At 36.7% G+C, this 27,797-nt stretch overlaps 3 protein-coding genes across 6 annotated transcripts; 1 reads left to right on the plus strand and 2 right to left on the minus strand.

Moving 5' to 3' along the window:
- Positions 1–844: 844 nt before the first annotated feature.
- Positions 845–8,444, plus strand: LOC149946393 (peptidyl-prolyl cis-trans isomerase-like 3). 2 transcript variants are annotated; one of them, XM_090171332.1, is made up of 7 exons: positions 1,880–1,982; positions 2,077–2,163; positions 2,432–2,637; positions 2,728–2,896; positions 5,207–5,274; positions 6,911–7,029; positions 8,222–8,444. In XM_090171332.1, exons 2-7 carry the CDS (start codon positions 2,145–2,147, stop codon positions 8,346–8,348), a joined length of 708 nt encoding a protein of 235 aa, XP_090027458.1. In that variant the 5' UTR covers positions 1,880–1,982; positions 2,077–2,144; the 3' UTR covers positions 8,349–8,444. The 2 variants fall into 2 exon arrangements, with proteins under 2 accessions (XP_090027459.1, XP_090027458.1); XM_090171333.1 differs by lacking the exons at positions 1,880–1,982; positions 2,077–2,163; positions 2,432–2,637 and adding an exon at positions 845–944.
- A 3,305-nt stretch (positions 8,445–11,749) lies between these two features.
- Positions 11,750–27,559, minus strand: Surf1 (surfeit locus protein 1). 3 transcript variants are annotated; one of them, XM_090171489.1, is made up of 8 exons: positions 27,300–27,559; positions 21,329–21,419; positions 20,584–20,733; positions 20,021–20,142; positions 19,774–19,965; positions 19,595–19,715; positions 13,253–13,464; positions 11,750–11,883 (listed from the first exon to the last, which is right to left on the minus strand). In XM_090171489.1, the coding sequence occupies exons 3-8, from the start codon at positions 20,731–20,733 to the stop codon at positions 11,814–11,816; spliced, it is 867 nt and encodes a 288-aa protein (XP_090027615.1). In that variant the 5' UTR covers positions 21,329–21,419; positions 27,300–27,559; the 3' UTR covers positions 11,750–11,813. The 3 variants fall into 3 exon arrangements, with proteins under 3 accessions (XP_090027615.1, XP_090027614.1, XP_090027616.1); XM_090171488.1 differs by lacking the exon at positions 21,329–21,419 and having other exon boundaries at positions 27,300–27,558; XM_090171490.1 differs by lacking the exons at positions 21,329–21,419; positions 27,300–27,559 and adding an exon at positions 25,426–25,573.
- On the minus strand, positions 22,916–24,922 carry Hpf1 (Histone PARylation factor 1). The gene has a single exon (XM_090171481.1). It carries the CDS (start codon positions 24,808–24,810, stop codon positions 23,104–23,106), a length of 1,707 nt encoding a protein of 568 aa, XP_090027607.1. The 5' UTR covers positions 24,811–24,922; the 3' UTR covers positions 22,916–23,103.
- Positions 27,560–27,797: the final 238 nt, after the last annotated feature.

Consider the following 27,797-nt stretch of genomic DNA (forward strand, 5'->3'; position numbering starts at 1 on the left):
CAAGAAGTGGCGGGAAAACTAAGGCACCGCATCGCCACCTAGAGCTGTTTCGGTCGCGAATTAAATTATAAAAAAAATATAAAGGGCTTAGCCCTACATAGCCCAATGGTAGAGATTGGGGTGGCGGAGTTGTTAGCACTTTCGCCTCGCAGCAAGAGGAACTGGGTTCGATCCCAGCACTGGGTGAAAACTCGGAACAATTCCTTCTGCGTTGAGTTTGCAAGTTCTCTCCCCACTGGTTTAAGGGGTTTTCCCGAGCTCTTCGGTTTTCCCTTTCCTAAAAACTTGAAGAGGTTAACGGTAATAGTTAGTGTAGGGAGCTGTTGGCCCTCTTACGCATTGTAACCCGGCCACCTAAATTAAAGGCTTTAAAAGTCGCTTGACGACTTAGTGGTGGTGCCTTGGGTATTAGCCTAGCTGATTATTATTGATTATTATTATAGATCAATGAGGTAGAATAAATAGAGATCCAAACACATTTTATTTGAGTAGGAGAATTAGGCTTAAGTACAACTTTATCCAATCCTGTTGGTGTCATCTGTTTCTATAAGCAGACACTTTTGCAAAATATATTAAGGTTTATTTTTCCAATAACACGATAGATGGCGCCAACACGATTTGGCGTTACTCTCCAATTCAACATATACTGTCCCGCGAAACGGTAGGTCCTGGAAGGCGGATTTGGATCTCTATTTATTCTACCTCATTGGGTAGAGATAGGCCTGCTACTGCTAGCAAGCTGCTTAACTCGGGACTAAAATGAGATGTTCGGATTTGCAGCCCTTCCCTTTGGGTTATGAGCTGATTTGTTGGCGCTCACTCAGAAATTGCCCCGGGCGAAACTCTGCTCAAACCATGCAGAGCTACGACGTAAACAAGTGCCTGGGAAGTTTTCTATGATCTGTAAAGGAACTTTAACTATGGGTAGGAAACGATCAAATGCGGTAATTAAAGGTGCTTTTTTTATCACCCAAAATTTTAATTATATTTGTTCCTGACATGACTAAATACCTCTGTACAGCCAAAGATAATATAACTACGTACCCTAGATTCGAAATTAAGCTCCTGGTACGTAAACGCAGGCTCTTACTGAATTCCCGGCGGAAGTCGTAAAAAACTGCCTCCATAGAGCTGGCAGGTTTATCGTAAAGTCTTAGTGAAAATTGCGCCGTGGTTTTCAAGATACCAGATATTTCTGCGTTCTGTTGTTTTAAAACAATAATGGATCATGCCTGTAGCTCTAAAAATGTTTCTAAGCGAAAGAAAACTAAAGGTGAGTAATATAATCTTAGGTTATCTATTGAAATTCCTTATTTCTCACCCTGCTATGGAGCCCGATTTTTCCGACTTCCGGCGCAAACTCAGTAAAAGCCTCACGAGAAAACGCGCTATAGAGAAACGCCGTGATTTCGAATCCTAGGGTACGTAATATATTAGGTGGTTTTTTTTCGCCTGTTCTGGGTTTTTTGAGAAGGTTAAAAAGTGTAGCCATGTAATTTTACTTCAATTCTGTCTTGACGAAAAAAACGAGTTGGAGTAGGAAGGGAGTAGTTAAAGGTTAAAGGTTATTTACAAAAAGTTTCCCGTCATATTTTCGTGCAACGAAATTTAAGCAGACGACAAAACTAGATTACTCCCTCTACACCTCCTTTCGAGGAGGAGTAAAAAGTGTAACCCTAATACTCCGGAACAAGCGAACAAAATTCGGGACAGGGCCGATAACAGGCGAATAAAACGTCTTAGGGTAAAAAGTTTACACTTTTTGTCCCCGGACAAGCGAAAAAAAACCACCTATAATCTTTGGTACAGCCCTGCTTAAAAGACTGAAATTCAATTTACGTCTGCTACTTTGTATTAAATGGAGACCTGTCTGCTACATAGTCTGTGTTTTAGAAAATGTTCTAGTTTAAATAGTTTGAAATGTTAAGTATTGTATATTCAAGTTCTTGGTGAATATTCCTAAATTTGAACTTCATATAATGGTAAGAATACCATAGAATCATGAAGCATTTATTATTATCAAGTAGAATTGAAATTCTTCTTATTGGAGGTTGCTTGAATTAGTAAAAATTCTAGGAACCTTGGCCTGAAATGTCACTTTGATTTACGCTCACAAATCCAGTACCACAGTAACCACACTTTCAATGAACCAAAATTTCAGAGGTATTGTTCATGAAGTTATGGTATTTGTGCAAAACAATGATGCTTATTATTAGCAATTTACCTCTAGTGTTATGACAGTTTTTTTTAATAATTTTGTTATCATACATGACACTATAAAATGTTTATTAAATTTTGTATATGTTTATTTATTATAAAATTAGGAGTTCTCCTAAAGTTTTACTTACGCCTATTGGTGGTTTCTTTTCGCCTGTTCTTGGACTAAAAGTTTACTCTTAGTAACCTAAAACGTTTTATTCGCCTGTTCCAGGGACGAGAATTACTCTGCCCTATAAACTATTTGCTTGTTCCGGAGTATTAGGGCTACTCTTTTTACTTCTTTGGAAAAGGAGGTGTATAGGAGTCAATCGTATTTTGTTATCTGCTAAAAAGACCCCAGGCAGCCATTTTACAGAATCGGAGTTAAATGATGTTGTAGCCTTACTCTTCTTACCCTACTCCAAAATCCCGGAACAGGTGAAAAGAAACCAACTTAATTATGTTTGTTCAACTTACTTGTAATATTCATTTTTAGTTAGATTTACAATATTTTCATTTTACACACAGGCAGTTTCTCTCCATACTGACTTTGGTGATATTAAAGTGGAGCTATTCTGTGAGCAGTGCCCTAGAGCATGTGAAAACTTCTTGGCATTATGTGCCAGTAACTATTACGAAGGCTGTCTTTTTCATCGAAATATAAAAGGATTTATGGTGCAAACTGGCGATCCAACAGGTAATGTTTGTTATTTAGATTTAATGAAGGTAAATTGTGTCAATTTTTAACTGTTTCAAAATCAAAAAGACACGTCAGTAAATTGTGTATAAAGAAAAACTATTAGCCGAAATGTAAAATAAAATTTTAAAACTAAATAAATCTATTCTATGCCTGGCAAAAATGATTAAAAAGCAGTATGGACGACATGATGCATGCGGAAGTAGAGAGGGGTAACCATATACTTTGATCATATGACCAACCTGCAAACAAAGAAAACTTAGTGACCTTTAGCTAGAGAGATAAAGAAAGCATTCCAAATTCTATATCTCTTTCATGCAGTGGCATCTAAGCTGGCAGTGAAAGGGATACAGTGAGATAATTATTCCTATAACACATATGAAAGAACAACGAGTGACTGCCTTGCAGCGCTGGTTTATTAACACATAGCGAAGAACTTTAGGCACCCACTGGGAGAGCTTTAGCATAGCTCTGGCTTATATGAGCAGGTAGTGTAAGCGATACGGGGAAATTAGGTTTTTTAGTCAGAAAATCAAACGGTAATGTTTTATTGTTAGTTAGATTTCTTTGAAACCGTCCTTGGATTATGTCGAACCTATATCCAAAGTTGGGCCAAAATCGGGCAAGAATTAAAGCTGTGTATAAACTATAGAGACGAGTCGGGCCCCCTTTTTTTTCGGCCCGACCCGACCCGAAAAACGTAAAAATAAATTTTGCCGATCCGACCCGACCCGAAATAATTAAAATAAAATTTTGCCCGACCCGACCCGACCCGACCCGAAATTTTTAAAATTAAATTTTGCCCGACCCGACCCGACCCGAAATTTTTAAAATTAAATTTTGCCCGACCCGACCCGACTCGTAAAAAATGAAAATAATTTTTGCCCGACCCGACCCGACCCGACCCGACCCGATAAATTAAAAAATCGATTTTGCCCGGCCCGGCCCGGAAACCCGATAAGACCCGCAACCCATAGCAAAGCTTTTTTTATACTGTAGATGCTAGGGGCAGGTCACTTCCTTGATTAACGACGCACCCCTCGAAAGATTAATTCTGATTTAATCGTGATTATTTTGATTAAATTCAATTTAATCCCGATTAAGTTAATTAAATCACGTTTAATCATGATAAAATCGAATTAAAATGATTAAATCTCGTTTAAATGATTAAATCCTGATTAAAAAGATTAGATCATGATTAGAATGATTAAATCTCGTTTAAATCGTGATTAGATTTTCTAATCTTGATTACCCTGATTTAATCATTTTACTATGATTAAGACGCACCCAAAATTGAAGTGACCTGCCCCTCGTGTAGATGTAGATATGCAATACAAAATATAACAAGAGGCATTTATTTATTTAAACCATTTTTGAAAAGAACAGTTAGTTGCGAAAGAGTTGAACCATGGACTGTAAATTTTAGAGGACGAGTAAAGCGTAGCCTTCCCCTGTAGAATTTTATTTTCCCCGAGCATCAATCACTTCGAACTAGAGAGAGAGAGTCCGTCAAGGTCATTTGTACCACGCATAGAGATAGACCCCCCCCCGCATGTTATCTGGAAATCTGGCCGACCGAAAGACACGCGCTTTAGTTTTTTTTTATGACCTTGAGCGACTCCCGTCAGCCTGATCGGTGAACGGGGCGTAAAATACCTCGGGAATACCGGTCCTCTAAAATTTACAGTCCGTGGTTGAACCTTTTAAATCGTTCTTCGAGGACCAAGAGTTAGTCCCGTGCTGGAAAATACACGTTCGTCACTCGTTAGTCGTTCGTGACGCGGGAATATCTAGAATTCTTTTACCTATATTTTTTCAAAGTACGCCGAGACACAATTTAACGCCGTGAAATCAAAAGTAAAAACGAAACGTAAGAAAAGTTTAGGCGAATCGGACGACTGAGACGACCTTGAAATAGACGCTAGTCGCGCTGCTCGCCAAACTCAACTATCTCTCTTCCAACCCCTCTCTCTTCGTACAACACCCGAAGGGCCGAAACATTTCACACGACCTACGCAGGTCGGGCCTTTTTTTAAAAGCCCGGCCCGTTTGAAAATTGGCCCGGCCCGACCGGGTCCATTTAGTTTTAAAATATACAAAACCCGGCCCGACCCGGGCCCGATTGAAAATTAGCCCGACCCGGCCCGACCCGAAATTTTCAAAAATTAAATTTGCCTGACCCGACCCGTAAAAATTAAAATTTAATTCTGCCCGACTCGTCTCTAATAAACTACCACAAGATGTTATATATAAATAGATTATAATAATAATAATAATGATAATAATCAGCTAGGCTAATTATTATTGCAGGTACTGGAAAAGGTGGAACAAGCATATGGGGCTCTAAATTTGAAGACGAGTTTCGTGAAGACCTTAAGGTTTGGAGTTTTTTAAAGGCTTCATTTTGATTTTTATCTATCTCGTGTTAAGGTGAAACTCTACAAATGGTTAGTTATTAGTTAATAATCGGCTAGGCTAATACCCAAGGCACCACCTTAGGCCTAAGTCGTCAAGCGACTTTTGAAGCCATTAATTCAGGTGGCCGGGTTACAATGCGTAGGAGGGTGGTGGCAAGCCCTGCATGCCACGCGTTCGAGCCAACAGCTCCCTACACTAACTATTACCGTTAACCTCAACAAGTTTTTATGGAAGGGGAAACCGAAGATCTCGGGGGAAAACCCCTTAAACCAGTGGGGAGAGAACTTGCAAACTCAACGCAGAAGGAGTAGTTCCGAGTTTTCACCCAGTGCCACAAGCTGGGATCGAACCCGGCTCCTCTTGCTGCGAGGCGAAAGTGCTAATAAAGAACTCTATCATTTGGTGATGAGTAGCTGTATCAGAAGGTATATAATGTATTTTAGCAAGTGAAGTATGCATCTAGGCCATAAAAATGAAACACTTACCTTCATAGCTTCGAAGCAATTATTCTGAGGGTGTGAATTTCTTGTTCAACCATGAAAGTATACGTTGTTATCACCTCTTAAGGATATATACTTATAAATCATATTTTACTGATATAATAGTTATGCTATGTTCTATTCTTTTTTCTGTAAAAAATCTGAGAGCTAGCAAATTAACAGTTCATTCATGAAAATCCATGGTATGGATACTTTTGTAGAACTGTTATAAGTCTAATCAGTTCATTTCTGCTTGCTCCAAATTACTTTGGTAATGGTGTTACAAATTTTTACTGATTGATTCATATGCTCAGCATGAAAATATTTTGACAATAGTATGTGTTTCAAAGCTAGATTCCAAAATTAAAAAATGGTTGGTTACAAATAATATTCCTATATTTATATAATAAGGAAATAATGAAAATTTGCATAGTACAAAAATATTTCTTCAAATTATTGTAAGCAAGTATTTTGCACAATGGTAGGGCTCTTCTGCTATTATTCTTTCTATCCAAATTTGGCTAGGATTTTAGTCATTCATTTCCAAATTTTAAAACTCCACTTTCTCCAAGGTCATGAGGTGAAAGTTAAAATATTTATGGAATGGTAGTAAAATTGAAATTCAATACACAATGGTTTGGCCTCATGAGTAGCTTGGTGTGTCTTGCTTTGTCGCATGTCTTTTTGGCATTCACTAATGAAAATAATTTTTATCTACTCACAAAAAATATTGAAAACTTTGCAGTTCCATGGAACAGACCATTGTGGCCAGAGGACTTCAGGTTTGGAGAGTGTACATGAATTGCTTACTTTGTACATTGAGAACAACTATACAAAGTTTAAGCACTCTAAATCAAAAGGTCTGGATGCCTATAGCGAGACAAAACCAAATTTTTAGATTATTTGTAACTGTCCAGTTTTTTAACTTTTCCTAAATTTTTTGAAGGAAACCTTAGGCCCAAGTTATCTAGCGACTTTTATTGCCTTAAATTGCTAGGTTAAATTGTGTAGTAGGGTGGTAGCAAGCCCTTCATGCCACGCAAGCCAACAGCTGATCCCTATTACCGTTAACCTCTTAAATTAATATCAGAGCACTTATTGGTTTTCTAATTTTCAGCACAATGTCAGAGGTGTCGTCTCAATGGCAAATAATGGACCCAACACTAATGCTTCTCAATTTTTTATAACATACTCTAAACAACCCCATCTTGACATGAAGTATACTGTTTTTGGAAAGTAAGTGCTTGAATGTTGTATTTGTAATTATTTATCCCAGAATAACTAAGGGTTCCACCTTGTGAAAATATTTTAGATAACTCCTTCATGAACAGTGGGTGGAATTCAGAGGAATATTTTGTGGGTACCTTTTCATTCAAAATTCCTGGCTCTGGTTACAGCTGTTCCAGGCAGAGTGGTTAGAACTCAGAGCTGGCTGTATTTGAGGGGGAGCTTAGTGCCAAAAGCACATAAACACTTATTTGCCTCCTCAAAAATAATCAAAGCATCCTCGAGATTGGATTGTTGAATTCAAGCTTGTGGCACAAACACAAGGAGAACGCAGCTAGCCTTTAAACACGCTAACGCAGTGTTGTGTACAAATTTCATTGGACGAGCCTTAACGCTGATCGTCTCACAATTTACAAATTTTCCCATTCCAATGGCAGCAGACGCTAAAGCATCTAACCAATGAAAAATTTATGCAAGAAAATGCACGACTTTTGATGGGTTTCCTTCTCCTTGTGTGGTGCGCTGTGTTTGTTGCTCCTAGGTGGCACTGAGTTTCATTTAAGAAGGCCCATACCACTCTTTATATAAAAAGTTTAAGGCGCTACCACTGGCAGCCTTGTGGTTTTTAAATTTACAGACCCAACTATTATACAAATGCATGTGTGGATATTATTATTTTTAGAAGCGCCAACATAGTGTGCGATAGTCAGTTGTGTAGCTGATGGTCTGCAGGGCCCGCGGCGCGGGGGAAACTCGGGGCCCCATTCACCATTAAAAAATTGAGTTCTCAGCTACGCCACTGGATATAGTATTTCAAATCTTCAAAATTTATAAACTCTACCTTTATTATTTTAAATGCACTATTCCTCTACTTCCAAAAGGGTTAATAAATATTAAATATATAGTGATTGCGGATTAAAAAGTTACCTAAGTAGTGAGGGCTCCCCCTATATCTTCTCAAATATTCCTTTGATTTACAGGGCTTCCAAGAGCAGCCCTGGGCCCCAGTAAAACTATAATTTCTGACAATAAGCCAGCTGTTATTATTGTAAATACTATGGTACTCTGTTCTTCAAACCTGAGCCCATGCTGTATGTGCTTCATTTATTGGTACAAACTTTCATCCCCTTTTGAGCCTGTTGCGTCTGTGGATTTTATTAACTAAAATCTAAAACAATGTTTCATTATATCTTTTTTATAGGGTGATTGATGGAAATGATGCCTTGGATGAGTTAGAAAAAATGCCTGTTAATCCAAAGAATTTCAAACCAATTCATGAAACCAGAATAAATGGAGTGACAATACATGCCAATCCCCTTGCTAAGTAGAAAAGATGGAAACATTGTTTCAAATCAAACCATTTGTATTATATTCATTAAAATCAGTCATTTGTTTTGATACACCAAAATGATTTAAAATTAAGAGCTACACTTAAACATTATTAAATAATTTTTAATAAAGATAAGATGGTTTAATTTTAATCATGATTATAGAAACACCGAGTGGTATAACCAGTGATAGGATTTAAAAGATACTAGTTTTATTGCCTGCAATTTAAGGGCATATTAAATGAGAAAAGTGACTTAACGTAGTGATAGTTCGCAATTTCATTATAGATCATCAAGTTTGTTATAGCTCGAAAACATTACTTTGCATTGTAAGAAGGTTTTGGACTAATCCAAATTGGAAACCATTGCTATAATTAGTCACATGTAGAATAATGGTATATTTTGTTCGAAAGGTAATGTTGTTACCAATTTATCAGTTTAAGACTGGGAGGAAAATTAATGTGCATGCATATATTTGCACCATCTGCATACAAGATTATTATAAAAAAATTTATGGTATCAATATTATTTAAAAAAAGTTTATATTAAATAGATGGCACACCTTACAAGGAGACTACCCGAGGTGGTTATCACCGATTTTGTTGAAACTCGGGGGTTTGGTAGACCTTATGGTAGTACATTTAATTGAGGAAGCTGCTTTTTTAGGTGCCTATAGGCTTAACCAAAATGGCTGGTGGAAGGCTAATTACCCAATTGGTGAATTTGAGTAAACTGGTAATTAAGTACTCTTTGAAACCAAGAAAATCCCATGCTTTTTTAAATGTGGATTTTTACGTTTTGAGGGGCCAAAAACGTTTTTGATTGCCATGGCAAAACGGAGGCCCATAGTAACTTTTCTCTTGGTGAATTTTCATGTCAACACAAGGTCTACATACCCCTATAGTTTCATCAAAATCGGTGTTTTGATTTTGTTCCAAGGTTTAACAGCTAGGTATTGGTAATATAGTCAATTCCTTTAGCTTTTCTTGTGTTTTTACCGAGGTTTTAACTAAATTACATCCCACTGATTTATTAGTTTAGGCTTGTTCATTAGAAACAATTACACTGCGTAAATACCTCTTTACTCGACATTTTGACTATTTAATTTAAAAAAATTTGACTTAATAAAACTGGTGTGTTTGCGACATGGACTGTAAAAGATACTTTCCAAAGTAAATTTCTAAGTCCGTGTTTATTAAAATTTTACCATTAGTAACGCCAGGTGGCATACTCCAAAGCTCTTCGAGACCTGGAGGGGGAATAAAAAACCGTTAAGGGGGATTACCTATACTCTTCTAAGGGAGTAATGGGAAAATGAATCCAACGTTACCGAGATTGGTCGCTGATGATTTTGGTTCATGTACAAAATTCTTGGTGTATTTCAAATATTTTGATAAGATTAATATTGCTACTGGGTCATTTACAACAATGTAACTTGGAATGTGTTCTGGATCTTTGCAGTGTGATTCATCAGCACAATTTTTATGTAATCCCTGAAAATGATCAACACAGTTATCTATGAGTGTTTTAGTTTCACGGTACGGGAATCACAATTGTCCAAAGCCTATTATACGTGGTTTTTTATTTATTTTTATCCTCTAACTGTGGGTGCCATGTTTTCCCTCGATTCATTTTAGTTTTTTAACCCGTGCCACCTATCATTGGTATTTGTGGTTCCTTTGTCACTGAGTTTTAATTATGGCGTTTACTGTTGTGTTGAGGTCATGGGCGTGATCTTTTAAAGTCGCACCTTTTTTTTCGAAATGTTTGTACAGTTAACGCACACCAAACCGCCTCGTGCTTTGGCTTGAATTTTCATAATTTTTTGAGACATGTTCTGTAGCTACAATTTAGCGCATTTTTCCAAAGAACAACGATATCGCTATATGAAAAGAATTTTTTCTGCAACCGTATTGCGCGTCACTTTCAATGTAAATTATTTTTACAGGCAATGATAAATTGGGATCATCTCTGTTTTTGTTTCCTCGAGGAGTGCCTCTATAATTGACTCAGTTTTTAATCCAGTCAAAATGGTGCTGATTTTCTCCAACTTTCTGGCAATTTACCGAATTTGGCAAGTTTGCAATTGTTTTTTAAATTGTACTGCCAGCATACCGGACACAAAAAAAAACAAACGTACATAAATCCAAAGACTAATTATTATAGTACAATAAATCCAGTCTACTATAAAATTATTGGCACTGACGAATTGTGATGATGATGTAATATTAACCATGTGATTATTCTCACACACACCGCTGTAGATTTTAACAAGACAATACATTTTTTGTTTCCAACACTAAGATTATTTGCACAATAGCGAGAGTGTTTCTCAACTTCGTGAAGAGCAGTCAAAAAAGTGGGTTCATTGCGTATTATTAAATCCGGAGAGAAGTTTCTAAATTTACAATTACATTTTGGGCATAATCATTTAAAGGTTTTCTATCATTATTTTAAAAATTCCATTAAAAGTTACCATTATAAAAAATTGATTCGGTTATTGGTGCTGATTCAGGTATGAAAGATATATCTACAGCATGGGTTATAGGGTGACATTGTACCTCCTTACAATCCGATCATGAAAAATTTGATTTTAATAACTCAACGTTTGTTAGACCGTTTTGTTGGTGATTTATGATGTTATATATACTCAAGAACTCCATGGCTTTTTTGAATATAACTGATAAAGAAAGACCTAGAGGTTTTCTTCGCACATCAGATAATTTATTTTCAAATTTTCATACATTTAAGTTATTCTATTTGGCCCTAATTTTGTTGTAATTTGAATTCTAGCAATATTTTATCATGTTTATATTTCGATATATGTTTGAGTTGCCGTATTATAATGAAAATGAGAAATATTTTTTAATTATGTCTCATTGATTAGTTTCCAATATAAGCCGATCCAAAATCCAATGACTATACCTTTTTCACAGAAAGTCATGTAGTTTTTTTAATTTCTAGGCTATTTCGCAAATATGTTTCAAAGAAAAAGTGCATCAGGCAATTAAGATTGCATATTTTTGGGACGTAGACTGATACAGTTCAATCGAACACTAGCTACTTCTTATAGTGTAGGCCACTTACCTACCAATAAAAGAGCCCCTCCTTTGTCCTTTCCATATCTCTTTGGGTCTCATCTCAGTCCCTCTCAAAGTCTTTGGGGTTTGAAATGTAGGGAAATTAAGCAAAAAGAAAGTCGGTTGGTATCCACTGAAAGTCACAGGCTGGGGGTTGCACAATGGACCCCTTTCAATAATAAAAATTATAATAATAATCCACCTCACCCCACCGAGGTCCTTCGTAAAAATCATTTTCAGTCTGTAACAAAATCCTTGCCCAAAAACCGGCCTTTAACAAGAAACAAATTTTCTAAGACCTTTTAAATTTTAAAACAGACAGACAGAAAAAACCTTTTATTCATATAACTACAGAATCTATTGGTAAAAGAAGATTATGATAGTGTTATATAAAGGGTTTGCCCAAAATAAATCGACTAAACCAGAGAAATCCAGTTCCAGCGCTAAGAGAAAACCTAAAAAATAAATAAAATGGCATTTAAAAAAAAATTAAATTATTTAAGTTTAAGTTGGAAACCAATATTGCATAAAGAAGCATTTTCTAAAAGTACTACCATAAGTAGGATGTAAAATATTATATTGAGAGCCCGTTGCAGAATTCTAAAGCTGGCTTTCGTGTTTTACGTAGGCTTTAAAGGGTGATTTTCTTTCTGTTGTCACCACTCTAGGAATATTTCTCAATTTAATTTATCAAAACAACATAGACTTAAGATTTTACCTAATGGCACATCTATTTACAAATTATTAGTCAGTAAAAGAACAAAATTATACTGTTCCTGATACAAAGGTACTGCCATTAGTGGATCATTCTCTCTAAGTAGACAAAACGCTATGCTACCTATGACTAGAGTCTTTGTCCGGGTCGGTCTGGCAGCCCTTTACAACCGCCCTATACTGTGTATCAACTCAACTTCACTCTGAATTGATACTGCCGAATCTAACGTAGTTTCACGACTGAAACGTGTCCCCGAGGGCCAAGAGAGAGAAATTTTGGGGTTTGGCTACTTCAATTATTCCCCCCAAAAAACCTATACCATATTTGTTCAAGGTCAGTTTCAGAGCCAAGGGTAGAGTTTTGTTCAATAAACGCCCCTTTAGTTGCCGTCTTGACCACTCGGTGGCGCCTCCGCCGAAATATTTTCAAAAAATTTCTCTTTGGAATTTGCTCTCTATACAAGTTCTGACGTCACGAAACCCAGACTAAGATACCCGACCGAGACCCGGAATTTGTTTACTTAGAGAGAATGATTGACTTATGGTACTGCCTAATACGAAATTAAATTGTATAACATTAGAATGCCAAAAAATCTAATTTTAAAACTATATTTTTTGTTCAAACAATGGTTATTATGGCAAGAAAACATCTCCCTATAATGCGACAGTTATTTTCTTATATGGTTGTTATATGAGGAACATTTTTACATTTCACATAATTAAACTGGCGTGTACAAGCATCATTTGGTGGGATATTTGCTCCCATTGAAAACTGCCACAAGTCTATATCATAAGAGTTATACAGTTTACCTTGCTTTTGAACTTAGGCAGCAAGATTTAATTTGGCTTTTTGGTTGAGCTATTGGAGAGTAGCAGATCAAATAATATAATGTTAGTTCCTAACTTGAAAAAAACAACCTTCTAAACCGTGATGTGGGGCAGTTAAATTGCAGTAATAAAATATGTAAATAATACAGAGTTAAGTAAGGAAGCATTATATATGATCATAGACTATGTTATTTTAAAGCAGTATTCCATAGAAATTTTACTAAAACAAGTCTTAGCCTGTTAAGAATTTTTAAGCAATTAAGTTCCATTCTAAATACTTACCATGTTATGATGTATGATAAATGTTCATTTCTTAGTGTTATTTTTGTTTGACCAGCAATTGGCTCATCCTGTACAATGGGTCTGTTTGGATCTACACAGGCATCCACAAACACTGGTGCGCAGTTTACTGCCCTAGCCATTTTTGATACATCTCTAAATACCCAAAAAACGTTTCCCTCAGTCTCTGATTGCTTAGAACCAAGGGGAAGTCTCTGAAAATAATACTTGGTTTTAAAAATATGACTAAAAGACTGATCCAAAGTACGCAGCACCATAAGCATAGAATACCAGGTTAACCCTTTGGTTTGCCCTATGTTAACCTTGGCAAAGTAATTTATTTATTTATCTTATCTATAATCTCTTCAGGCAACGCTATTGTATTAACTTGTTCTTCGGTTTCCCCTTCCCATAAAAACTTATAGAGGTTAATGGTAATAGTAGTGTAGGGAGCTGTTGGCTTGTGTGGCTTTCCACCACCCTCCTACACATTGTAACCCGACCACCTGTTTAAAGGCATTATAAGTCACTAGATGACTTGGGCCTAAGGTGGTGCCTTGGGTATTAGCCTAGCTGATTTGTTATTACTAATTTTAAGTGATAATATTGAAGAGGTTAATTGTCTACTTAACGACCATAACTTAAACAATTTACATATTAAAGAATTATTAGCATATTAAGTTGGTACTGAATACGAACCATATGCATTCAGGTCTCAAATTCTAAATTAATTTCCATAAAAATGTAGCAAATGTTTATAATAGTCAATAGAGAGAATGACGACTAGTTTCGCTGTCTAATAATGAGGCGCATTATCAATTTCACCTTAATGGTAAAACCTATCAGAACTGCGAAGGCATCGAAACTAGATCCGGCTTTGAATCCTACCACTAAAGGAAGCTTTCAGAACACCAACTGACCCAGAAAAGAAAGTAGCTCCAGTATCTGTGATATTAGCCAATATTAATACATATATAAATGTATAATCTAAGTTTAAACTAGTGTATTATTAGATAGTAGTTTATCTTGAAGACAACAGATGGCGCCACGATCTCAGTAACGGGGGAGTTCTTAGGTAGAAGGTTCCAGAAGAAATATTTTTTATGTTGTTTTATGGAGGGAGCTGTATCAGTATGTAAATTTTAAGTGTTATTAAATATGTTCGACTTAAAGGTAGTACAACTTAATTAAAGAACATAACATGGTGTCAGAAAGCTACGAATCTCGCCAGTTACTTTACAGAGTTCCTGTTTACCATTTTTTTCGTGTTTTTTGTGAGTTTATTACCAAAGAGCAATGTCTATGTGTTCACGGCCGAGGCTTAACTTTCGATAAAGACCGGTGTTGGTTTTTTTTGCACCTTCGAGCGGACTGTGGCGGTTCTGACAACAGCTGCACCTACAATGATGGTCACTTCTTTTCAAGTATCGCCGCCGGATGTTTACCCATTTTCAACTCCAGGAGAATGGCCAAAATGGAAAAGACGTTTTGAAAGGTTCCGTGTGGCTTCTGGATTGAGTCAGAAAGACGAAACAGAGCTGGTCAATGCTTTAATTTATATGATGGGTGACAAGGCCGAGGATATTTTTCAGTCCTTTGGGTTGAGTGCGGCTGATCAGGCGGTTTACCAAACGGTCCTTGATCGATTTGATGGGTATTTCGTGGTGAGGAAGAACGTTATATTTGAAAGGGCGACTTTGAATAATAGAAACCAACACGAAGGGGATTACATGGAGGAATATATTACGGCTCTATATGCTCTCGCTGAGACATGTGAATTTGGAACTTTACATGATGAGTTAATACGGGATCGGAATAATGTTGGGATACGTGATAAGAAATTATCAGAGAAAATGCCGCTTGACAGTACTATGACGTTGGATAAAGCTATTATCACTGCTCGACAATATGAGGAGGTAAAGCGAACACAGAAGTTCATGAATGGAAGTCAGTCGGGTCAAGCGGATGCATCTGTTAATAAACTTAGTTCCCAAAACAAAAAGAAGTTTGCACAACGCACATCTTCTAACGCCAGCAATAATCAAAGTAAAACTCCACGGCAATATAAATGTGTGAAGTGTGGATCCCAAGAGTATCACATGCCAGAAAAATGTCCAGCACGAAATGTTACCTGTTTTCGATGCAAGAAAAAGGGGCATTATAAGAAACAAAAGTGACATAAGACCCAAAAGTGTGTTAACTCTACCTTTGCGCCCGTTAAAATATTTACCGAGAGCTAGTCTCACAATAGACTACATAACCTACTAGTTGGAATAGTACTAGCAACGGTTTATTTAGTCTATAGTCTGGCGCGATTTTATCTCTTCGGTTTATTCTCCCGTAGACATACGTTCTAAAACGCCTCACTCGTTGGCGCTGGAGTGGAGGAAATTTCAAATTTTGATGACGTATTTTCAACCCCCTCTTCCACTCCCTCTTTTTACTTCGCGACAAGCTCTCATTAAACGTTGTACCGTACTGACACACTTTTGGGTCTTATGTCGCTTTTGAAGAAACAATGTCGAAACCCAAGGCAACTTAATGAGGTTAAAGGAAGCCAAAAGAGTCAAGAAGAATCGGCATTGGACTGTGCATTTTTGAGAGCACTGAAACTGTCTGAAGATTTTGATGCTGACATTGGTTCGGTTACCGAAAATTCTAACAACAAGTCATGGAATAATGACATTAAAGTTAATGGGATACCAATACAATTCAAGGTGGATACCGGTGCCGAGGTAACGGCGATTCCAGAGATGTTGTTTGGTGTAAAATTTAAGAATGTCAAGTATATGAAATCTGACATATCGCTTTTGGGTCCGGCAAAGTCTAAACTGGAATGCCTTGGCATGACGGAGGTAGAAATGTCTTTTCGTGAAGTAAAGCCTTGTGCGAAAATATATATTATTCGCAATCTGGAAAAACCTCTTCCGAGTCTAAACGCCAGTGAATGTCTGAAGATATTTCAGCGTTTGTACACGGTTAGTAGCAAGACGTTGGTTGACCCGAAGACGGAATTTCCTCGACTGTTTTCAGGTATTGGAAATATGAAAGATCCATACAGAATTGAGCTGAATGAAAATGCCGTTCCTTACGCAATTGCTACCCCGAGACGAGTCGCGATTCCGTTGATGGAAAAGGTCAAGTTGGAGATTGAGAAGATGAATAATCTAGGAGTAATTTCTCCAATCGACACTCCGACCGAGTGGTGCACTCCTATGATCATAGTACGGAAGCCAAATGGCTATTTACGCATTTGCGTTGATTTCACGAAGCTAAATGAATATATCAAGAGAGAAAGATTTCAACTACCAACCGTGGATCACACATTAGGAAGGTTATCTGGTGCCAAGGTATTCTCAAAGTTGGATTGTAATTCTGGATATTGGCGGATACCTCTTGCCTCAGAGTCAAAGCTTTTAACAACATTTCTAACTCCATTTGGAAGATTTTATTTTGAAAGGTTACCTTTCGGCTTAAGCTCTGCATCTGAACACTTTCAGAGACGAATAAGCATGTATATTGACAACATTCCGAAAAGTGTCAGTCTCCAGGATGACATTCTTATTTGGGGAAGTGATGTCGATGACCATGATGCTAAATAACGGCAAGTACTGTCACGACTACAGGACAAAGGTGTTACCTTGAATTTGGACAAATGTGAATTTGGAACTGACTCCGTAAAATTTCTGGGCCACATCGTGGATGGAACGAGAATTAGGCCCGATGATGAAAAAGTCCGAGCCATTGAAATGATGGAAGAGCCTACCAACGTGTCAGAGTTACGTCGACTACTCGGAATGTTACCTGGGTAAATTTATTCCGCAGATGTCTCAAACATTACGTCCATTGTATGAGTTATTGAGCACGAAGAATGATTGGGTCTGGGAACAACCTCAGCAACGTGCCTTTCAAACCTTGAACAAGGTACTGACAAGTTCCCCGGTACTTGGACTGTTTGACCCTAACAATCTGACCGTGCTGTCAGCTGATGCGTCGGCTAATGGAATTGGAAGTATGTTGCGACAGCAGCAAGAGGATGGCTTGTACAAAGTTATCGCATATGCGTCGAGAACACTTTCTGAGGCTGAGAAACGCTATGCCCAGATAGAAAAGGAGGCGTTGGCCATAACTTGGGCGTGTGAGCGATACAAAGACTTCATAACGGGGCTTGAAATTACAATCAAAACTGATCACAAACCTCTTGTGACTCTATTGCACTCGAAAAATCTCGATGACTTGTCACCTCGTCTCCAAAGACTCCGCATTTGGTTGATGCGATATCAGTACCAGACAGTTTACATACCTGGAAAGGCACTGGTGGCGGCAGATACCTTGTCAAGAAGTCTGCTTAAAACTGTTGGCGAGTCTGAACTGGAAGAGGATATCGAAGGTTATGTTCAACTCGTTATGACTCAAATACCAGCAACCGACAGTAGAATGATAGAGATTTGGCAATCCCAAACACTGGATGACGAATGCGCGGATCTGAAACGATATGTGCAATCTGGATGGCCAACGAAAACCACAGTTAAGCAAAACTGCCTGAAATATTTTCCGTTTCGTGATTCTATCACGGTTCAGAATGGAATTCTAATGAAGGATTCTCGACTTTTGATTCCAAGAAATCTGCGATCCGAGATATTGGACCGCATTCACGAAGGTCATTTGGGGATTACCAAGTGTCGCGCCCGAGCGAGAAAGTCGGTATGGTGGCCGGGATTGTCCCGTGCTGTTGAAGATAAGGTACGAAGTTGTGAAACATGTCTGAAGGAATCAACCAATCGTCATGAACCTTTGAATCAGTCTCCGATTCCGGAGAGACCATGGCAGGTCGTTGCCATGGATCTTTTTTATGCGGAAGGAAAATGGTTTTTACTTTTGACCGACTATTATTCGCGTTTTTTTGAAATCGCACGTTTACCAAACCAACGAACAGAAACTGTCATCGACCTAACGAAGTGTATCTTCGCGCGTCATGGTATACCCGAAATTCTCAGAAGTGATAATGGACCTCAATTTGACCCAACCAAGACGGCGGCGTTCATCACGTTCGCTAAACAGTATGGATTTCATCATGTTACTTCGAGTCCGCGGTTCCCACAGAGCAACGGTTTCGTGGAAGCAGTTGTAAAAATTGTCAAGTCTCGGATGAAGAAATCAGATGATTTCTACTTGGGCTTGTTGTCGTATCGCACGACACCTTTGCCAAATGGATTTAGCCCTGCTGAACTATTGATGAACCGCAGGCTTCGCACCACTTTTCCTACGGCACCCGCCTTGTTGACTTCCAAAATTCCTCCGCAATGTCAAGTTGAGTCGCGGGAAGTGTCGTTGAAACGGACTCAAAAAGTCAATTATGACAAGCGCAGAGGTGTGAGACCTCTTCGTGATCTTGAAGAGGGGGAGAGAGTGTGGATTGTAGATATGAGAAGTGAAGGACAGGTTGTTAAGAAATCTGATAAACCAAGATCGTACATTGTTTCCACGCCAAATGGTCAAGTTCGAAGGAACAGATATCACTTAATACCACTCCAGAGTTTGAATCATGTTCGGATAACCACGACTGCACCTACCCATGTGCCTAATGCAGCGACACCGGCTAGAGCAGTACCGAGAGTTCATAACGTGCCTACACCACCCAAAAGAGTTTATCTCAGTCCCCTCTAGGCAGAGAGCTAAGGAGTTGCTCTCGCTTTCCAAATCTAATATTAGGTTGGTCGTTGGCCTACTAACAGGTCACTGTCTCCTTAACCTTTACCTGATTGGAATCAGTGATGATCTAATCTGTAGGGCATGTCAGGCTGAGGAGGAAACCGCCTCTCATGTGCTTTGCAGGTGTGATTATTACGCAGCCCAAAGATTTGAGCATCTAGGTATGCATCAGCTGGAAACTTCTGATTTCTATAATATGCTGGCCAAGAGGATTCTCCGTTTTGTGTCGGATATCAGGCTTTTTAAGTCTTAAGGTTCGGGGTTGCAAAATGGACCACTGGTCAAAGTATGCGAACATTCATGTCCTTAGAACTTCACCCCTTTCACTAATAATAATAATAATAATCTTGTAAGATGATCAGATAAAAGTATTTTTGAACAGGGGACGCTACTGTCTGACTTAATCTATAAAGAGGCAGGTAAAACCTCGGAAAATCAATCCATAGTTTCCTACGAGAACACATCACATATCCCTTTGAAACAAAGTTGAAGGCCTTTTATGGTACACTGGGACTCAAGGTAAATCGCAATCCTCTATTTAGTTTACATTGGAGTTGCCAAGATAATTGAAGCTCATTAACAAACAAACAGTAGTGAAATACAAAAAGGAAATTTTAAACTATGTTGACTTACTGGTTCAGTTTTCCTAACGAGTCCTATAATTTCAACTTCCTCAGATACCAAGCTCGCTGGTCTAGTTTTAGGGGGTATCTTGTTTCGTGGTACCCATCCTCGATTCACTAATATTGTGTCTCTAAGATTAAAAAGATAATTATGTCATTATTCTTGGGATAACAAAATTATATATTTACTCTCGGTCAGAAAGTTTCAAAGGTGTGACTACATGAGCGCCTGTTTGACCGGTAGACATGAGACCGCTGCTTTCTTTCTCTGCACCCTCTGGTGTTAGAAGAGAACGTGGTCTAACATACATTTCTTGCTCATGCAAGAAAAACCCTCTAATTTTAACTCTGCGATACTCCAGTTCCATTACATCTTCTAAACTGAAATAATTTTACATAAACAACCCAAAGAGAAAATTGAACATAGAACACATACTTTTCTGGAAGTTCTATGGGTGGGGCCATAGTTTTCTGCTTCAGTTCTTCTATCAAATTCAGTTTCCATTTTCGTCTTTGAACTTGCCATGTTCCAAGACAAAACGTTGTACCAGGAACTAACTAAATTGATAGAAATATGTTTTTTTACAAAAGAAAACAATTTGCTAATAAAAGCCACAATCTAAATAACTATTATCAAAAGTATACAATATATCTCCTACCATGGAAGTATTCAACTAGGACATAAAAATGAAACATGCATCTTAACATGCTTAAATTAATTTTCCAAGAAAGTTATTTTCTTGCCAAGCCTTGGAATTGTAGCTAACATTTCTCCACTAAACATTGTGAAATGCAAAATAGTTACATGTACATTGCCAAGGGATATTATTTATACACCGTATTTTTCGAATGTAACAGAATATCACTATAACAAAGTATTACACCACACATAATTTTTCCTCCCGAAGGTTAATGTTTCAAGCAAAAAGCATTGGCAATATTGAAGGAAGAATACTTCTCCAAGAGATATGTTCAGTACTTCTGCTATTATACATTTACCAGAAGAAAATATCCAAGAGTGCCAATTTTATTAGCGTTTTTTGTTGGTATTTTAAGTGACCTAACTGAAATTAATCTTTTATTTATATTCATAGGCTGTTTAACATTGCGTATTGCAGTTATGGATATCTGGAGGTACCTTCCAAGCATCTGTAATGAGAGAGTATAGTTATTATTTTGTCAAAATAGCAGTTTGATATGTAATTGAACAATGTTTTTGGAATGCAATAAAATACAACAGCAAAAGTAATATACACAAAATTTTGACATTGTAGCCTTGTCTGGGAATTTTTTAGTATCACCTTTCCTCGCTACAGACAAATTGGTATTATCTGGAAATTTACTATTCTTGTACGTTTTTTATTTATTATTCTTCAGCTAAATTTAAATTCCACCAATTCGTTATTGAAAAAATAAATGTTGATCTTGATAACTCCAGCGAAAATGTAATTGAATGTTATATTAAAATATATTGCCAGAGATGAAAAGATATATTTTAAACTTCTGAGCCTACTTAATAATTACAAATTTGTAATTTACATTAAAGAGATAGTGTCAGAATTTTCTACGTGCATTAGATTTTTGCATGAGGTATAAATAGATAATGATAATAATATTGGCATAAATTAAAAAAATGTTACAAAAGTATGACACTTCCTATTCTTCACATGCAAAAGTTTTACTGAGAGCTATTCACAAGACAGACGGCTTAACTGGTTTTGTCACCATTTTGCTAATGCCTCACATGTAATGTAGCCTTTATCAGCGCCGGCTCGCTAGGCGGAAATTTTCAATTTTAACATGTCACTCCATTACTAGCTGTCAGTAAAATATTCCTGAAAGTGACAAACATATGGAACAATATTATAGACTTATGATAATGGTAATGACAAATTTACTTGAAAAATAAATGTTCACTAGAACATTGAAGTTTTTAAAAGGGAAGGGTAGGCTTCCCTGGCATTTCTTGGGTGCCTATTATTGACGTAATTTGCGAGGAGATGTTTATATTGGTTGCTACTAGTGTGAGCCAAGAGATAATGTTTAGAGGGAAACCAGAGAGAAAATAGCAAGACAAAAATTTCACGAGCATAATATCTTAAGCCTAACTTTGGGAGTTTCAAAAATCATTTAAACCCTTATGGAGAACACTAATACAACATTGCAATCAAAATTCTACCTTTAATAAAATCATACAATTGTTTTACATATAAGAATTTAAATAATCAATAAACATAAATAAATACCATATTTCCAAAAGAAACAATAATTAAATAAACTTTAGAAAAACATTGCTGGTTTTTGCTGTTCTTCGATGCACTGTTCAAGTTATTGAGCGTGCCACACTTCTCTAAAATATCAAGAGCGCACGCCCAAAGAATCAAAACATAATTTTATACATGTATTTTATCCTAACAATAACTAGAACAGTAGGAATTAGGAAGGAAAGCTTCTTAATTTCTTTCTCTCCACAACAATTTATGACGTCAACAATGGGTGAAATTGTGGCGAAGTGATAAACATATTAATATTTTAAAGTTAATTTTCATAACTATTTGTTTTAGGCGCTATAACATGTATATTATAGAATTCTGGACATAAAAATCTATCTTATGATGTACCCTTAATCACAAAATTGGAAATTTGTCCAAGCTGACACTATCTCTTTTATGTAAATAACCCATGTGTTGAATATGTTCAGGGGGTCATGATAGGTAAGCTGTCCTCTTTTAAACCTTAACGCATAACCATGTTTCAAGAATGTCTGGAACCTAACACTGATGGAAACAATTTTAAAATAAAACACGTTTAATATTAAATTTTAGGTATAAAACTTGAGTGTAGCCATTGACAGTGTTATTTATTAAAAAAAAACAAACAATAGGTGGTTTTATTATTCAAACTTTCCTGCAAAAGGATCAAAGGAAAGTATCTCAAAATTATTATTGGAAAAACCATCACTTTTTGTACACTTAGTACCTAAACAACTGACGTAAACCTCAACTACTAAATTGGGGATACCAAAAATGGTTAAACGCCTTTGACCGCAAGCAAAATCAGGTAAATTTACTTTGATTACTACGCAAAAAATGAAATCCAACAAATACCAGACCCTGGCCAATGTTTTCAGTAAATTCCCCAAACTTGGGACAGTTTGTTAATTTAAAAAACCAAACAACTAACTTTAAAAATTGTTTTTCAGTAACCCAAAATATTTCGTCAGAGATGTATGCAAAGTAAAGAAAAAATAAAATCTCGCTTATGTGGTTTATTTTAAAGTAAGAATGACACATGTAACATATTAGTAAACAGATAACATACTAGGTGATGAACTGTTCATAAAATGTGAAGTGCAGAGTAACAAAAATACATCCCATTAATTTTTGTACATTTTTATGATCTTTTGAATTAACCAGTAAGAGAGAAAGAAAAATTGTATTTAAGAAATTATCTATTTTTTTTTTTGGTGTTGGCCAAAGGCCTTGGACACCAAAATGTTTTATTTAAAATTCATTAATTTCAAGAACACCAATGAGTAGAACCATTCATTTTATCTCGATGATTTAAATGTGCTACAAGAATACGGGAGTAAGCAGACCTTTTCAATAAATCGTAAGCAACTGGCAAGACATGCTTAATACGAGAATTGAAAATGGGATCCCCGTAAGAAAAAAGATCAATCCCAAATTCAAGACCCATTCCAAAATCACATTCATCATTTGCAAATTGCACTAAATTAATGATTTCATGAACAGGCGCCATAACATCATCAATGTCCTTCTTTGGGTTGTCTTTATTATTTGTTATCTTCGTGAAAATTTTAAGTAAGGTTGAATCATTTTCAGGGAGTTCTCTATATCCAACATTATTGGAATCTAACGGGACATATATCCCTGCACCGTGAAAACCCTTAGCAACGACTGATTTTTGCCTCAGTTTCGTGCCTTTAGTTTGTCTATCCAAACTGTATGTTGTTGTCAAATCTCGGTCACTCAAAAATTTTCTCATGCGATTTTTAAGTTTCTCTAACCCACCACGTTTTTTGTCAGTTTTTGGTAATTGCTGTAATCTATGCGCTATTTCAGAACAAATCGCCCCAAAAAGGTTATCACCCATTGGCTGTATCTTGTATGAAGCAGGGCCGTACTGAACTCCGGGTGAATTTAAGGCAACGAATGAAGATTTTGAACTGGGATCATCTCTATAGTAGCCCAAGTGAAAACCAAAAAGCTTTTCATCTTTTACCGCTGCAGAGTCTTCATGATTCAAGGAAACTATGCAGGTCTGAAATTCAGGAGGATCGTAATAATAACGATATTTACAAAGTATATCCTCTTTCTCTTCTTGGTTGTCAGTTTGAAAATCTTCCGGATTCAAGAGAATTTCAAAAGGTCCAACAAGCTTAAAACCTAAGGCATCTTTTAAGGCAAGTGTTGGATCAGTCGGAGTTACAGTGGAGCAAAATTTCCAAAAGTGATAGAAGTCGGTTGGCATTCCCTCTATACCGTAAATATTTTGGAAGATATTGTCAAGATCACTAGGTTTAATTTCATCTCCTCCTAGCACTTTATTTTTTTTTACCGAGTTACTACTACTAATTGGAGAATTGTGCAATTTGTGAATTCTTCTTTCATTTTTCGCGTTGGTTGGAGTTTCAACACTTCTATCCTTAGTAATGTCATCGCTAGAATCAGTTTCATAATTGGCTGTTACTTTTTCCTGTGATTGTTTAGTAGCTGCTTTTACTGGAGACTTTTTGCCAGATGTTTGTATCGTAGCTTTTACATTTTTTTTACCATCATCAGATGAATCTGATAGTGACTCAATATTATCTTCAGGGTCAACATTATCACTATCCTGGCTAACAATGGGTGTTTTATTTTGGTGGTATCTTTTGAGTTTTTTATTTCTCGGTGTCTCGGTCGTAGATTCATCAGACTCTGTAGCTGATAGGGAATGAGAAGTTGGTGCTTTACGCTTCTTATTAGACTCATCGCTTTCGGAATTTCCCTTACTTTTCTTTGATGATTTATCTGGTGTTTGGTTACCAGAAGGATGTTTATATTTCTTTACGTGGTCTTCACTTTTTTGGTAGCAAGTTACACCATATTTACATAAAGTTCTTGTGTCCACTTTCTTCTCACTAGTTTGAAAATACTTCGCGAGTGTATTTTTTTGAGACGGCGATTGTTTATCTACCTTTGTTTTTCTGGTATTTTTTCCCATTTTAACAGTAATGCAAAACTGATTTTGAAATGAAACTAGGGCCTTGTGTTTAATTAATCCAAGCTAGGGCTAAGCGCCTAGACAATTTTTAATTTTTAGGCGCGCTTTCGTTTTTGCATAACAATATAAATATAATACATTGAACTTGTCGGTCTTGTCTTCGTAAATGGGATAAAGCCGAACTGATGATGTATAGAAACAAAGAATATGGTAGAAAAGAGTAAAATTCTGGAAATCACGAGCAGTAAACTTAAAAGGACTTGGAATTTCTTAAATAGACTATGTTTAACTTTTAATTGCCAAATTGTATTTTTTTTAGTTGAAAAATTACTTATCTTTAAGAATTTCGTATGCTAAACCTTTGAACTATGAATCAAGCGGAAACAGTCACTTTGATATTTGAATAATTTGACAATGATCTTACAATTTATAGACCGTGCACTCAAATTACGTTGCGATTTTACATAAAAATAATTGGTTTTTGGATGAAATTTCTTTTTAAAAATGGTTATTCATTTTTACGCGAAATAAATAAATTTGAAAGAAAAATGCATGGACACCCAGTTAAAGTTCAATCAAATAGGCTCAAAATGTTATTGGTTCCATCAAACTTACGTCTTCCAACGCGATTGATGTTCGCGGATTGTTTCTTTCAACATAGTTATTAGAGTTACAGCAAACAGCAAACCCATTTCAAGGCGTTTACGCGAACGTCTGCAACGTTCAGGAGATTGGTAGAAGTTCGCGTAAACGCCTAGAAATCGGTATGCTGCAACTCTATAATCTTCGTAGTTATAAATGAATACTTACAAAGACCTTTTGATTGTCAGGTGATTTTTGAAAAGAGACGTCACTGCTGACCAAGCTCGGAAATAAGGGGGTCTAGTAGTCAAAAACCACTTTATTTACTCAAAAACTTAGGATTAGTGGTCCCATTTGAGCAAGAATGAACGATTCTATGCCGCCATTTTGCCGGTGTAGATTTCTTAGTAGAACGGGAGGGTTAACAGTTTCAATCGTCTGTTTGCGGATTTTAATTATTTTCAAATGATTAAGAAATTAGTTTCACGTTAAAAATGGTTATCTGCCTGGTTAAAAATTGTTCGAGTAGTTCAATTACCAAGGGAGAGCGAAAATTGTTTATTTTATTCGATAGCGAAGGTAATTGTAAAAAGGATGACCGCAAAGGCCTAACTTTGATAAGCTTTGTCAACTTCTTTTCGTAGATATTTCTGTCGTAATTTGATATTTTATTTAAATAACCCGGCCTTAGAATCTTATCTGACTTTGTTTAGGGCCCATTTAAAATTTTAAAGCATAAATCTAATTAGTTTTGTAGCTTTGACGAGATTACCAACAAAATGGCTACCTATTTAGTAGCTACGCGCGAAATTGTTTGAATTTTTGATCGCCCTCCCAGTTTCTTGGAGACCATAGGCCCCTCCCTTCGGTGCAAACTATGTTCTAGCCTCAGTCACTAGGATGGGAGGGGCTTAGTTATTATGACGTTGGTCACGCACCGCCGCTCAAAAATTGTATTGAAGGGGAACGTTTTAAAATTTGACTAACTTTCAGTGCCAAGACTTAGCGCAAAATTCAGTTTCTAAAATTATTAAGAATATTAGTAATAAATTTCTTTTTTATGATTATCATGTAATTTTGTTAAAATACAAGTATTTTTCTAGAAATCACCAGCCATTTTCTTCACTGGTTAAATCGCGCAATCCTGGAAACGTTTTGCGGATCGAGTCAACGACAAACGCCTGTCTTTCGATTGTCTCAAGTAATTACGTAAATAGTAGAAAATCACCGCCCCTCTGAGCCAAAGATGGTAGAAAGGGTAATGATATAGTTCGATATTCATGGTTGAAATTAATACATTCATGATAATTTAGAGTAATATCATCGTGACGTATGTCGACGTCACCCATGCCCTCAAAATGGCGGCTATAGCCCAAACTTACAGAGCGATATTACTCTATAGAACTCCGTACCCTGAGTTTTCAGATTGACGGTTTTGTAACAAAACTTTTATCCACTTAAATCACGAGACCTACGAAAAAATAGCCTCCATCGGTCGCTGCCATAGTCCTATCTTGGCCAACTTCGATGACTGGCTGTTGTGCGAACCGCACGTCATCCAAGTTGACCGTGGTCTTATCTATAGTTGGTTAATTTTCTGGAATTCCGTCAGGAAGTGGGTAAACGCTATTGACTACGCGCTAGGTAGTTATTTCGAATCTTGGATACGAAGTTAATATTATCTTTGCTTTAATTGATGGCTATAAATTGATAGAGCCATCTCGTTATCTGACGATAAAATTGTAATTTTAAAAGAAATGGTCAAGGAATTAACTAATTTGACTCTCCGTAACTATTTCCTCCATAGGATAATCAGAGAGATAGTCGGTCTTTACTGTGTCCGATACATCACGTTGGGAAAATAGATGCTAGATGCCGATTCATTTAAGAGATTGAAATGGGCTTACCTTATGTAATGTTAGGCTTAGTTGGAATTGCAACCTTACGTTTTCACCGTTCGTTTTCTATTTCGTTCGAACGTTTCACTAATTACTATACTTAAGTTAACGTTAGATAAACATTAAGCAAAGTTAACGCCGTAATAAATATTTCTTCTAAATATTGGGTTTCTCAGTAAGATTTATCTGTATTTTCAATGTTTCCAACTTGACAAATTTCGGGTGAGATTGAAGTCGTGACGACCCTATATTTCGAGACAATGTTGTGTGGTCTGTGTAATAACTGTTATCAAAAGCCACATAATTAATAAAATTGTGCCAGAACGTTATATTTTTCACTGAGAGCTTGTCGCGAAATAAAAAGAGGGTGTAGGAGAGCGGTAAAGAATACCGATTGACCCAAAGACCAAAGAGAAAAATTTCATTACATTGTACATAGCCCTCTAGTTCGTTTTGTAGTCGATGATCAGACTAGCTCTCACTTGTCAGTAGATATTTCAAATTCAA

The sequence above is a fragment of the Leiobunum rupestre genome, chromosome 4 (genome assembly GCF_980474605.1).
Source record: "Leiobunum rupestre chromosome 4, qqLeiRupe1.1.hap1, whole genome shotgun sequence".
NCBI classification, from domain to species: domain Eukaryota; kingdom Metazoa; phylum Arthropoda; class Arachnida; order Opiliones; family Sclerosomatidae; genus Leiobunum; species Leiobunum rupestre.